Raw genomic sequence first — 14051 nt, forward strand, 5'->3', positions numbered from 1 at the left:
TGAAACAGGCTGCCCAGAGAAGCTGCGGATGCTCCATTCCTGGAAGCGTTCAAGGCCAGGCTGAACAGGGCTTTGAGCAACCTGGTCCAGTGGGAGGTGTTCCTGCCCGTGGCAGGGGGGCTGTAACTCGATGATCTTTAGAGTCCCTTCCAACCCAAACCATTCCGTGATTCAACGAAATCCAGATAGACCGGGGGAGGGGGGAAGAGGGAGAAGTAGGTGAGCGGCTCCTGCGATGAGACGGACACAGGTAGGCAGGGCCAGCTTTCTCCCTGCCGGCGGCTGCCCCTCGGCGGGGCAGGAGAGCAGATCCGTCCCCACGAGGTGCGGGGTGGAGGCCACGAACGGGCTCGGTAGGGCGCCGGTCCTGCCGGCCCAGGAACTACAGCTCCCGGCGTGCCCCGCGACAGACAGCGGCCACCGGGGCGGGAGCGGAAGCAGCCGCCGCGCGGCACGCCGGGATCCGTAGTCCGGAGTCCTCCGCCGCCAGCGCCCGGGGCCGTGTCCCGCGCATTTGAAAGTTCCCGCGGAGGCTCGGCTGCGGATCTCGCGAGAACTCCATCCGCCCCCCCATCCCGTCCCGCCCCCCGCGCGGCGGGTGAGCGAGCGAGGTGGGTGCGCGGGCGCGCGGGGCCGGGCCGGGCCGGGCCGGGCCGTTGTCGCCGCTGCGGGAGGGAGATGCCACCGGCAGCGGCACCCGCACGTACCGGGAGTGCGGGCTCGGCTGGGCTGGGCGCAGCGGCGCGGACAGGAGGAGGCGGCGGAGGTGGCGGCAACGACGACCCCCGCCCGCCCGTCTGCCTTCGCTCTTCCCTTTCTTCCTTCCCCCCCGTACCAGCGGGTACCGGCCTCTCCCGAGCCTCATAGGCCGGCACCGCCGCTGGCGCAGCGCGGGCCCGCGGGGGCCTCGGGCGGGCCCGGCCGCCCGTCCCTTATGTAAGTGACCCCCGGGCTGCGGCGCCGCGTTTGCCACACGTGCCCCGGCCCCCGGCGGCGGGAGAGGCCCGGGCGGCGCGGCCTGGGCAGCGCACATGGGAGGCTCCGCAGCCGGGAGGCTCCGTCAGCCTGGGGGGCGTGGGAGATGCGGCGGCTGCTGCCAGAAGCTTTCCCTACTGCCCGGCCACCCGCGCACGCCCTCTGTTCTCGCCCCTTCGGTCGTGTATTCGGAGGGTTTTTCTTTACTTTTTTCTAATTTCCCCCTCCCCCGCCGGCCTTCGGGGTTGTATTCCATGAGGAGGCGGGAAATGCGCTCTGTTCGTAGAGCGGCGATTGCGGGACGCGGGATGGGTGCAATGGGGAGGCCACAGCTTTAGAAGAACCCAGTGCGATTTGTGGGGGTCTCTGGGTCTTTGCACGAAGCAAAACATCGCGAAGCAGAGTTGCTGCTGGCTTAAACAGAAGTGCTCATTTCCTTAGTAAACTGTGAGTCCATGTCTGGAGCTTCTGCCAATAGAATGCTTGGTGTCAGTCTTTCAGGTCTTATGATTGCTTCCTGATCGTGTCTGGGGAAATTGGAGGAAATTGAGGGACTTGTTTGTGTCGGGATGGCTGCACCCCGTTTGGGGTACAGGCTGAGCATGGCCGTGCAGGTGCCTTTGCAGGGCCCGTCAGTCTGGCTGCTTGTGTCAGCCTTGGCTGGCAGCTGTCCCATGCGCTTGGGCACACAGCTCTGTATCTTGGGCAGACCAGCTCCTCATCCACGTGCTGCCTCAGCTCTCCTTCCTGCATCGATTTGCCTGGGATTGGCTTTTTCAAGAGTGATCAAGCGTCTATTAATTATGTGTCTTCTGCCTAATAAGGTGTTGGACATAGTTTTGGAGAAGCAGTGGTGACAGGCTTTTCCTGGTGTGATGCTGGTTTGCTGGTGTGGTGGAGAGAATAGAATCCTTAAATTGGCAAGAAAGAGTCACTCTGTTGCATGGGTTGCAGGTGTTTCTGTAGTTGGTCTTGTCATGTTGCTGGTTGTAAAAACGTGTTGGAGAATTAAATGTTCCAAATCCACCTGCATCCAGCCTTGGGCAGCCTGCTCTAGGTGATAGCTTGAGCAGGGTGTTTAGAAGAGGTGGTCATGTGTGATTCTGGCAAGTCTTTCTCTTCGATGTGATTCTGGAATTTGTGCTGGGAAGGGCCAGCAGTGGGATGGCATACCAGTGTGGTATGCTGGAAATGTCTTCCAAAATACAGTAGTAGAACAAAGGAGCAAATATGAGATGAGAAATGGCAGCAAGATCTCTCTTTTGATGTCAGTGAAGTCAACATGTCCTGTGAAATCTTGTCTTTAGCTGTGACTGACCATATTTTTAGCTTTTTCTTCAGTGAGCCCATAATGTTGCTGGCGTTTTAAACTGATTTTTGTGTAATAGTGTAATAACAATAGCATCAGTCAAAACTGACATCTCAGAACTCTGGCTTGGCTGTATGTAATTCTGCTTGAACACACAATTTCTCTTTCTTTCTTTTCCCTCCTTCCCTCTCCCCCCTCCCAAGCTTTTTAATCCAAAAATTAATGACATTTCTGTCTTTGGAAATAGTTCATGGTCTTTGGAAGTTATAAGTTCCTAGGGTGAAAAAGAATGCTCATTTTGGCAACTTGCACGCAGACTGCATTGCTGTAGGATACAGCTGGAAGGATGAATTCTGGTTTATTCCTGAAAATGGAGTAAGCATGTGACATTTTACCCTAATCTGTTTTCTAACAGAAATAAGAATGTGATTGTAGTTATTGTTTCGAAGAGAGCCGAATGCAGTTACTGTTGGATATATCTTGTAAAGTTGAGAGGCTTTGTGCCTTTAATCTAGATCTAAGTATTTCCCCTCTGTTTTGATTTCTTAGCGATTCTTGGTTTAACTTAGCAAAATGATGCAAGGAAGGCATCCTTATAGAGAGGTCAGTATATATGGTTCATAATTTGTTATAAAGTTTATCAACATTGTTCCATGCCTGATTTCTAAAAACAAAAAGAGGTGTTTAAAATGGTTATTGTCTTACTGGAGCAAAACTGAGCATGCCTGATGCTCTAGTATTTTCATTTTCTACAAAAAGGGTTTAGGGTCTTGGAGTTCTACTTACTTGATGGTTCTTACTGGTGTTCGTGGACAGATTTTTTTAATATTGTAGGCAGGAGTACACTGTGTTATCATATGAGCTTTCCATCCGGGAAGAATTCTTTTTGGGATGGTGAGGAGTTTGTTTTTTAAGCTCAAATCTCCCCAGTAGAGGATATTTCAATTTGATTTCCAATTTAGCCACACAAGGTTCTGTGCTCTTGGCAGAGCAGGTAGGCAGTGTCTCAAGCAGGATCGCTCAGGGTGACTCACGAAGAGCACAGAGCTGAGAAGTTTCCTTGCATGCTCTTACCTGCCCTACTGAAAGATATTTGTTCACTCTTTACTTAGAACTATTTGCTATTATTGTGGTATATGGTATTAATAATCATATACTTACCACACAGACATCTCCATTCTTATTTACAAAAAAAAGAAAACAATTTTATTCACTGCAATAATTCTGGAATTTTGTGCCCTTTTCTAAAATTCCTTAATATATGTTGTCAGAGTCGGTACTTTGTCAGGCTGGAGAAATGGGCTGACAGGAACCTTATGTAGTTTAACAAGGGAAAGCACCAAGTCTTGCACTGGGGAGGAACCACCTCAGGCACCAGTGTGTGCGGGGGCCTGCCCAGCTGGAAAGCAGCTTGCCAGAAAAGGCCCTGGGACACCCAGTTGGCCATGAGCCATCACTGTGCCCTGCACTGTGTGCAGCAAAGAAGGCTGATGGTATCCTGCCTGGGCTGCGTGAGGAAGAACCTTTGCCCGCAGGTGAAGGGAGGTGATCCTTCCTCTAGTACTGTACTGGGGAGGCCTCAGCTGGAATGCTGTGTCAGGTTTAGGCTTACCTCTCAAGATAAGAGATAAAGGTACTGGAGAGAGTGCAGCGAAGGGCCACAAAGATAGTGGAGATTGGATCAGCTCTTTGCTGAGAAAAAGCTGGGAGACTGGGACTGTTCAGCCTGGAGAAGAGAAGGCTCGAGACTTCTCATCAATGCACATAAATACCTGAAGGGAGGATGTAAAGCAGATGGAGCCAGGAGCATTCCAGTGGTGCCCAGTGACAGGAACACAAGCACACGCTGAAACGTTTCAAATCTGCTATTCATCAACCAGATGTGTCTGAATTAGTAGTATTTGATATTATGGGTTAATCCTAAAATATATCCACTAAATTGCAATTAAACTAAGCAAGAATGCTGGTCAAATTGTGAGACCTTTTACTCTCTGGACCCCTGGATGTAGTGCAGAAGTTGTCACTTGAAACTGATGGCAAGTACCAAAAGAGAAACTCAGCAAAACTACTGCAAGTGAGTTGTCCCACTTGGAACCTGATCTGTGCTAGTAGTGAATGCTGGCAGAGCGGTCAGGCTGGCTGGCTGCAGTACTGGCTTTGCCATCAGCAACATTTCTGTCAAAATGTTGACTTCTGCTTAGTGCAGGACTCTGACTTACCCTTCTTGTACTTCACGCACTCGTTGTTGTCCTGCTGGCAGCAGATATGAGAGCACAACCCAGTACTAGTGACGTGTATAATATCTTGAGATGTCATGAAGAAAGCAGTACTATTTGAACAAGACAGTTGAATTTGTCTTGTCTGTCAGAGGCCTTTTCTATAAGCCAGATGACTTGCAAAACAGAGATACTTAAAGTAATTTGTATTTCCATGCATATGGATTATCTCATATTTAGCCACCTGCTTAATCCTGTAAATTAGTTCAGCTCTTCAGTTTCTCCAAAAAAAAAAAAAATCTGTCTTGACATACTGAAATGTGTACTCTTGTGGAGCACCTGTATGAGTATAAAACTGTCTGAGAGGCCTAGAAATTTTTTCTCTAATACTGCAGAGATGTGATAACGAAAGGCAGTAGAAAGGAAGGGTCTGGAATAAGAACTACAAGGATTTCAGCAGAGAAAAAGAACAATATTTTGAAGTGTTGTGTTATATTCACCTCTTAAGTGTATGGAAAAACACTTCTAATTAATGAGCTATGAAAGTCAGTATTTCTTGAAAGTATTAGCACTATGTTTTCTGGAAGAATTTGAGGATGAATTTGGTCAAGAACTTTGTATTCCTGAATGTCAAAAATAAGCATGCAAAAAGTAAAGACATGGCTGATCTGTGACATCTACTAGAAGACAACTGACAACAAATAATAATGTATTAAATCAAGGGAAAGGGCAGAGAGTTATACCTCTTACTGAGAAGCTTTTTAAAATATGATTTTTCTGAAATCAAATCTTGATAACCTGTATGAGTAAGCTTGAACTTGGTGTGTTGTTCTCTTCCCTCTTATTTATCTTGTTCATCCCTCTGTGTCACTTTTTGTTGGTGATCTTGTAGGCATTGGAAAAGCTCAAGATTCTCCTTTTGCTCTGATGTGAGATGAAAAACTGTCCTAAGTGCCATTTCTTTTGAGCAAAAAAGAGCTACAAATGATTTATGGGAGATTTGTCACTGCATACTGATGAAGCTTGGGTCAGTCTCAAAGATATTTATGGCTGACGTGAATCTCTTTGCCTTGTTTTCTTTACTTCCAGTGAAGAATGCGAGACCTAACGGCTCAGGTAACGAGCAGTCTGCTGCAGTTTCCAGAGGTGACTGTTGAGGCACTTGGGGAAGATGAGATCACCCTAGACTCTGCACTGTGTGGGAAGTTTTCTGGAGGTGAGCATTTTCCTTTAAATTTGGATTTGGTATGAAGTTGTTATTGCCTGAAGCACAGGCTCATGGCATCAGGTTGGTTCTGTGAAGTGAAATGCATCAGGTTCTGATAGTGCTAACAGGATATTTTAACAATTAGAAGCATTGAAAGTAGAACAGCCTGCTAGAATCATGTGCTATTTAAATAATATAGCTGGCCATGCCCTCCTCAGTTTTGAATGAAATAGAAGGCAATTTTCAAGGAAGGAACAGTGTTGTTTTGGGATGTATTCTTTTTACCAGCTCAAGCTCTACGTCCATCATAGCATCTCATGCAGAAATAGTTACAGAGACACAATATGCTCCTTTTTCTTCACTAGTCTAAATAAAAAGTGGAAAGAGGGACAGCTCTGTTAAGTGCTGCCTGTGTATTTCCAAGGTATTTAATAGGATGCAGATGAGGACCCCGTGAGAGTTGCTGACGACAGCTAAGCAGATTAAGCAGTTGACTTTCTAGGTGATCTGAAGGTAGAGCTGGAAGCCTGTCTGGATGTCTGGGTTTCTGTTAAGACCAGGTAGAATCTTATTTACCTGGCAGTACTTGCAGTAATGGAGCTCATCCTTCCTTTGAGCTTGAAGTTCTTCAGAAAAGGAGCAAGTGTTAAACTCTTGAGTGAAACAACACTTGTTAAAATCTTTCTGGGATCAGCACATGTAAAAGTTGGAATTAAGCAAGCAGTGCCCATTTTAAGATAATTTCCTGTCCAGATCCCTGCCCAGAGTAGTGATGTGTCAAGCAAAATTCTTAACTGGAAATGAATTGTTTTAGATGGGCTGTATTTGAAGTATGCTTTGAGACTTGTATTCCTGTACATATTTAGGTGTTTTTTAGCAAAGCCAGGTCAAGTATGATGTGCAGACTAGAGCTCAGTCTATTGTAATCTTTATCCCAAACAGTCGAGGTTCTTGAGTGCAGGAATGACAAGTACAAATGCAAAAGTTATTAATTTTAAGAAGTGCTGGTTGAGGATTGCAGTGGGTGATTTAAAATAATTGTCCAGGTGTAGGCAGGTTGGCCTTCTTCCCTTAAGTGCATTTGAGGGAAAGGCCCTTTGGCAGTGCCATTGCTGTTGTTTCAGTTCTTCTGCTGGGCATTTGTTGAGTGGTGTTTCTTTTGCCCTGCAGGCAGGAGTGGCCTGGCGTGGCTGGCGTGTGGCCCCCAGCTGGAGGTGGTGAACTCAGTGACCGGAGAGCGGCTCTCTGCGTATCGCTTCAGCGGAGTGAACGAGCAGCCTCCCACCGTTCGCGTGGTGAAGGAGTTTTCTTGGCAGAAGAGGACTGGACTCCTGGTTGGGTTGGAGGAAGCAGAGGGAAGTGTTCTCTGTCTGTATGACCTTGGGATCTCAAGAGTGGTTAAAGCAGTTGTTCTTCCCGGAAGGGTATGTATCTTTTTGGGGAAATGAAGATTTTGTGTTGATTGGTGCTGCATAATCTTGTTTCAGGAGAAGCTCTTGTGCATCTTTTTGTATGACTTATCCTTTTTATATTGTATTAACATATTGTCAGTTCAGATTATCCAGTCAGAAGAGCCTTGTAAAATCTTGGACTTAGCAATTGCGTTATCTTTCGAGTTACTGATAGAAAAAAAAATGTAGAGCACATAGTGATGAAATTCTCCGCTTTTAAAAAAAAGGCATTGAAAACCTTTATTTTTTTTCAGAGCAAAAAAGGAAACCCCACTTTAATTGATTGTAATATACCTTTCCTAAATGGCTCATTTTTGTCAGGAATACTGTCCTTAAAGTATCTCAGACTCCCATCATTTTGCTGTTAATGACTTTGACACGTTCCCATCAATCTCAGACTAGGGAGCAGGTGACGTGGGAACAGAACAGATTTTTCTGTTAACTTAGGATTGGAAAAAATATTTTAGTGAGTTCTCTGTCAGATAGTTGGCAGATTTACTTTCAGTCTGCAGTCCTTGAATCTCTGCCTGTTGGATATAGTGTTTGTGTAGATGGGATACAGTGGTGTAGTGTCAATAATTTTTTTGGCCTTCTGTAACCCTTGAATTCAAATGATGATGTGTCTCTGTGTCTCATTAATGCAGTGGAAATAAGAATCAGATCAAGTTATCACAACATCAAGATTCACTGTGTTTTTATCATCTTAGAATCTGCAACAAATAAATACTTATTTACTATTCAGTTTTCCCTAACATCGTTTGGTTTGACTTGCTAGAGTACAGGTTGAAGTCTTGTTAGTAGGAGTAAGCATTTGTGTTAACTTCTGAAGATACAAGTTGTATCAGTGTTCCAGTGAGTTGTTTTGCTATCTGCTCGAGTTGTAGATGGAAAGGCAGGCTGTATGCTAGTGTGAACATAAAATAAGTAAATTATGTTTTGGTAAGTGATGTTGGTGTGTTAGGTTTTATTTCTTCTATCTAATTAAGCTAGGAAAAGCACAGGTTGAGAAGTAAGGATTATGTTCCATGTCAAATGTGTAGCTGTGGAAGTGTTTTGAAATAGAAGCTAGTTCCAACAATCAGTTGTATTAGAGAGTTGTTCTATACCACAAAAACTGATTCAGGAGCAAAGATGAAGCCCTGCAGGAAAGAGTTGGTTGTTGGGTTGAAGGGTAGGAATTTTGAAATAAAGCCAAAGCTGCTCTGAAAGTTTTGCTCTTATGCCCTGAAAGCTCATGATTACAAGTATGTTTGGTCCGTTGCTTGCGTTTTGGTTCCTGTGTCTTTGGTATTGCGTTAGTTAAGTCAGCATAGTCAGGACACAGGTATTGCTAATTGAAGTCTTAACTTTCAGGCTGTGAGTGGGAGTAAGGGTAAGCAAAAACAAGTAGATAAAACTTGCACTTGGTTGCTGTCCGTATGTTTTGACTTCTTTAAGAAACTCATATTTGCATATTATGTAATGTATAGTTTGGTGGGATTGATTTGGATGAATGTTTCTCTGATTTTCAGATTGATTATTTTTAAAAGTAAAATGTGGATCTTTTCTTAACGCCACTTTCTGCAGTTCTGACGTTACTCTTTTAAACCTTTAATGAGCACTGTGTTTTTGGGACTATTTTCTCAACAGGTATAAATTCTGTGGATAGCTAAGTTGTACAGTTTAACTTGGAGCAACTCTGCTTCAAGATGTCAAGTTGTTAGTGTATTAATACAGGGTGTTTATTGTGACCGTGTGAATGCTTTTTAGTGTAAGAGTGGATGCTAAGTCATTCAGAGAATAAAGAAATCAGTTCAGAAACCCAAACTCAGGAGCTTAGAAAGAATTTTGGCATAATATCTTTTCATGTGTCTGTGAGTGTCTCTTGATGCCCTCTTGATACGTGTGTGAAATGCAGCAGAAGATGACTGAAAATGTTGATGAGCATGATTTGAATTGGATTCTGAATTAAAAACATGAAGTACATCTAACTGTTTATAACAGTTGCATATTTCAGAACTGTTGCATGGTACTTTCCCAAATTTTCCTGGTTTGTATGAGGCAGAAGGGCAGCATTCAGATTCAATGATCTGAGAAAAGTTTTCTTTGTTCTTTCCCAGAATGAGTTGGCAAAGCACTAGGAGAATAGGAAAAAGCAGTGCATAGCATAGTGGAAAAACATGTAATTTCAGGAGCTTCTACATGGAAAATTGAAGTAACCAGGGAACATTTTTGGAAGCCTATCCAAAACTAGTAAAGATTCATTTGGAGCCAGTTGTACAGTGAAGAAAATAACTTGAAAAGAACTCAAAAGCAACACTTCAACCTTGCCTAATTGCACAGCAAGATGTGTTCTGTATTTCCTCGTCACTCACGAGGAACGCAAGAATCCGAGTAATGAAAATACTTTTGTTAGTCTTTGGAGCAGTAGAGAGGATTAAAAATTTAATTTGAATCATAAGAAATCTGAAACCAAACCAAGTTTGCTAAATAACTAAAGATACTTGTAAGCTTGGATTTCTTGTGTTCAAGGTGAAAGGTGGATGGTATAGCAGGTGGCCAGGCAGCGCAGTCACAAGCAAGTGCTTGATATGGCACAGAAGAAAACCTCAGGGGGCCCATAAGTTTGGATATTTTCCCGCACTTCTGGGGGTAAAAAAGCTACATAAAAAGACTAACTTGTGATGGTCAGTTCTTTATTTCAGACAAACCTTTGCTGTTGATGTACAGCTGATGTGTGCTTTCATGGTGCTGCATTTGTAAGAGGCTGGAAGATAGCCCCTCTTCTAGTGCAGGAGCCCTGGTGTGTTTGTGTCTCTGCTAGAGCAGTCAGTATTGTGCTGGGTGTGGTGTGGGTGCTGAAGGGTCTGTTCACCTCGTGCTGAGGTCATGGGGAGTGCTTGGCCTATCAGGGAGCAGAGAGAGCTCCTGCCTCAGGCTGAGCAAGTTCTTGTTTGGTCTCTTGCTGTTGGTTTAGGCTGCCTTTTACAGTTTTCCTTACCATCTGTAAGAGTGCTGGTGTGCATTTAAAATTTTTGTTGGATATTATCAGTCAAAGTGAAGGCCAGCATAGATTTTAGTAAGCCAGGATCCCCCTCCAACCCTTTGTAGGATTGTTTCATTCCCATGGAAATGGTGTGTCCTGTGTACCCCATAGCCACTGCCTTGTTTACCTTGCAGCCCTGATTTGTCTTAAAAAATGCTGATTAAAGAAGGCCTGGACTATATCACAGAGCTGGTGGGCTTTGAGTAGTGGGAGAACTAGATCTAGCTTTGTTTTTCTTACTTAAGTCCTTTACACATGGTAAAGCTTCTAGGATGTAGTTGATTTCATGTCTCTTCTTAGATGCAATTTTTCTAAGTAGGAAATTGAAACTGGTAAGCTGTAAGGACAGAATATGCCATTTAAGTGGAGAGAGCTTTCTTTCTATTAATTTCCTTTCGGCTTGATACAATAGGGAACAATGATTTAAGTCTTATGAACCTGTATTTCGTTTCCTGTTTCTGATGTGCTAATGCTGGCTTTCCTCCTGAGGATTGCTCTTGAGCCTGTCAAAGAGCTTTGATCTTAACCTGCAGTTCCCTGCAGGTGACTGCCATCGAACCCATCAGCAACGACGGCGGAGCCAGCGTGAGCACGCGGCACCTGCATCAGAGTCTGCGATGGCTCTTTGGAGTGGCAGCGGTGGCCACAGATGTTGGCCACGTCCTTCTGGTTGACCTTTGTTTGGATGATTTATCTTGCAGTCAGAATGAAGTAGAAGCATCGGGTAAGCTGCAGTTTTTAAACTTGAATTTAGAAGTAAGAAAACGTGTTTCTTTTCAAAACCCAGCTTGTATGGCAATGCAGAGCCCAGCACGTGCTGACTGACTCCTGACATTGCCGACTGCTGACTGCAGGCAGCAGTTTGACATGGTATGGTTCTGAACTGGTCAAAAAATGGGAGTGGCTTAATACTCCTCCTGATGTTAAGAAGGCCTCTTGCTGCCCACATCCCTTTGTCCCTGTGATTCTTGCCAATGGGAGGTAGGAATTTTTCCATTTGAGTCAGTGCAACTGTGGGATGGGAAGTTGTGTCAGAAGTACCAAATTCCTTGGGAGTGTTCTCCTGTTTCCATGAATGACTTGGGTCAGGCTTTAGGCTTGTGTTTTAAAATAAATCTGGCTTATCAAAAACCCTGCATTTGGGTGAATGAATCCTGCAATTTGTGTTTTCAGATTGCATACACTGTTTTGGGTGTTGTAAGAGTGGCTTCAGGAGTTCGTGTCCCTTGAAGTAGCTTCCTCATGAGGCCCAATAAAGGAATTTGTCTACAATGGTTCCATTTGTACCCAATTTTGAAGTAGGAGTGAGAATACCTGTCCCAATGGAGAGTCCTTCTGTTCTCTGAATGGGTGCAGAAACAGGACTAGCCAAAAAGGTGCTGCAAAAATTAGATTATACATGTTGTATAATCACATGAGTTTAAAATGCAGCTGAAGTGGCAAAATGCGTTAATTTCTTCCCTGTTTTTATGTTTGTAGATCTAGAAGTTGTCACTAGAATTCCTGCTGAAGTTCCACAAAGAAGAGAAGCTGTGACCAGGGAAGGGAGGCATCTCTGTTTTCAATTACGAAGTCCTTCAGGAACAGCAGTATCAACCCTGTGCTACATAAGCAGAAGCAACCAGCTCGTTGTGGGTTTTTCTGATGGCTACTTGTCACTATGGAGTATGAAAACTTTGAAGAGGGAGTAAGTAGTCACTTCCACTTGATCACACTTGGAGGTGCAGGAGTCTCAATTTTTTGCTTCAGGAACTCATGCAGTAGGGATGTGATAGAACTGATTTTTTATAAGTCTGTTTGTTCTGTGCAGGTGTATTATGTGAACCCAGGCAATGCATGTGTTTCTGTGAAAGATTTTAGAATGATTCAGAACCAATTACTGCAATTAGGGCACCCACTGAAAGGCTTTACTATGTGAATAATGTTATTTTGGTGATAATATTCTTTAAATTGTCCATGATGGATCTATTGAGACATAATAATTCAACAGTTGATCTGTGCCTGAAAACACATTGTTTCCTATATTTCAGCCTTGATGGAAATTGGTGGTTGTCTCATTCTCAGACCAGAATGGATATGTGAATGAAAGTTTGTTATAAAGTCTTGGGGGTCAGAATAAGGGATACATGTATTTATAATCAATAGTGAATTTTATAGGTGATTTTAAATCTGCCACTTGAAATATATGACCAGATTCAGATAGGTGTTACTTAAGGAAATGTACAGTGCCTCACCAGAAACTATGAATGTATTGTGGATGCATTATGGATGCATAAATAGACACATAATTAGATGCAAAGAAAAGTTTGTGAAAGTGCAGTTCAAGTTCGGAAGTTGGGAAGACAAATACTTAAGAAGTAGTGGGTGTCAGTCATCAGTTGTTTCAAATGGAAGTATGACCATCTGTACTTTGAGGATAAGCATGCAAACTCCTTTTTTCCCTGAAGATGCTTCTACCCTTCTACAAACAGCCAGATCCAGCAGGCTCTCCTTTTTTCTATATTTTTCTTTTAAACCTGTAGGCACCACTCCCAACTTGAAGGTGGAAGGATTCCTGTCTATGCAGTTACTTTTCAAGAGCCTGAGAATGATCCCCGCAATTGTTGCTACTTGTGGGCTGTTCAGTCTACACAACAAAGGTGAGTAAAATCTTACCATAAGTCACTGATTTTTTTAAAAAAATATTTGTTCATATTTGGTTGATATCTGTGTATTCATTTTGTTTCTTTAACTGTACAGGAGATTAAAAGTGTTAAGCTTACGGTGCAGTTTTTTCAGTATTGCAAAGAGGGGTTGACTCTTTCCTACCTTGTGGAAGAAGGCAAAGGAAACGGTGGCTATGTTTTTGTGTTTGCAGTCTCAAATGATTTCCCTTGTTTCTTGATTACTGCTTCAAGATTTGTTTGGTATTCCTACCATGATATTCAGTACCATTTAAAGTGGTTTAGGCTGCAGATGCAGAACAGTAAGCATCATCAGCAAGCTACTTAATCAGCACAGCTGTTCATAGACTGGCAGTCTTCTTAAGTTCAACTTAAAAGCAGTTTTCAGGGAGAACACTTTACTGTTGTGAGTTATTTCCAGCAATTCAGCAATTTTTTCCTCCATGTTGCATATTAAAGCTTTCCAAACAAAGGCATAGTTAGCATTTGCCCCTGAAGCTGTTCATGTCAAAATTTCCTCCTTTCTGTTTTAATGGCTAAATGTGACCAATTATCATGTTTTGGGAAGCAGTGTTTTTCTTTTCAGCAAGAGCATGCTCTTAAGTAAGTTTCAGCCTAGATCTAATGAAATGATAATGGGAATTGTAAAGCAGCTTTGTAATCAAATTTTCTCATTTATATCTTTTTCAGTGAAGGTGATGTTGTGAGTTTACATCTGTTGCAGTTAGCATTTGGTGACAGGAAACGCCTGGCATCAGGACAAGTCATGTATGAGGTAAGACAGGCCTGTATGTGAGAAGATGAAAATAGTAATTTTGTCTAAGTAAGGATCAGTTAAGTTGACCAGATTGATATTTACCATGAAAGATCAGTGAGACTTAAGAAAAAAATCTTTTGACGAGTCTTTTTAGGCATTCTTTTTCCATACTTTTTAGAACACGTCATAGAATCATGGAACGGTTTTGGTTGGAAGACCTTAAATATCATCTATTCCAATCCCCTGCCATGACTATCGATGCCACCCACTAGATCAGTTTGCTCAGGGCCCCATCCACCCTGACCTTGAACACTTCCAGGGATGGGACATCTGTAGCATCTCTGGGCAGCCTAACCTCCAGATCCTCACCACTCTCACAGTAAAAAATTTCTTCCTAACATCTAATCTAAATCTCTCCTGTTTTAGTTGAAAACCCCTTCTCCTTTGT

General features: G+C 43.5%; 1 protein-coding gene across 3 annotated transcripts in view; it reads left to right on the forward strand.

Annotated features, from left to right (window-relative positions):
* The first annotated feature begins 572 nt into the window (after positions 1-572).
* LOC128804696 (protein ELYS-like) overlaps positions 573-14051 on the forward strand; it is a 40962-nt gene continuing 27483 nt past the window's right edge. Inside the window, exons 1-7 of one of the 3 annotated variants that reach the window (XM_053972729.1) lie at positions 573-611; positions 5590-5716; positions 6878-7131; positions 10727-10907; positions 11663-11870; positions 12706-12822; positions 13537-13621. In XM_053972729.1, coding sequence (XP_053828704.1) covers positions 5596-5716; positions 6878-7131; positions 10727-10907; positions 11663-11870; positions 12706-12822; positions 13537-13621 — 966 coding nt within the window. In that variant the 5' untranslated portion in view covers positions 573-611; positions 5590-5595. Of the gene's footprint in view, positions 612-745; positions 937-5589; positions 5717-6877; positions 7132-10726; positions 10908-11662; positions 11871-12705; positions 12823-13536; positions 13622-14051 lie in introns of those variants that run through there. The other 2 variants (XM_053972728.1, XM_053972730.1) reach the window with 2 other exon arrangements.

This window comes from Vidua macroura, chromosome 3 (assembly GCF_024509145.1).
Source record: "Vidua macroura isolate BioBank_ID:100142 chromosome 3, ASM2450914v1, whole genome shotgun sequence".
Taxonomy (NCBI): domain Eukaryota; kingdom Metazoa; phylum Chordata; class Aves; order Passeriformes; family Viduidae; genus Vidua; species Vidua macroura.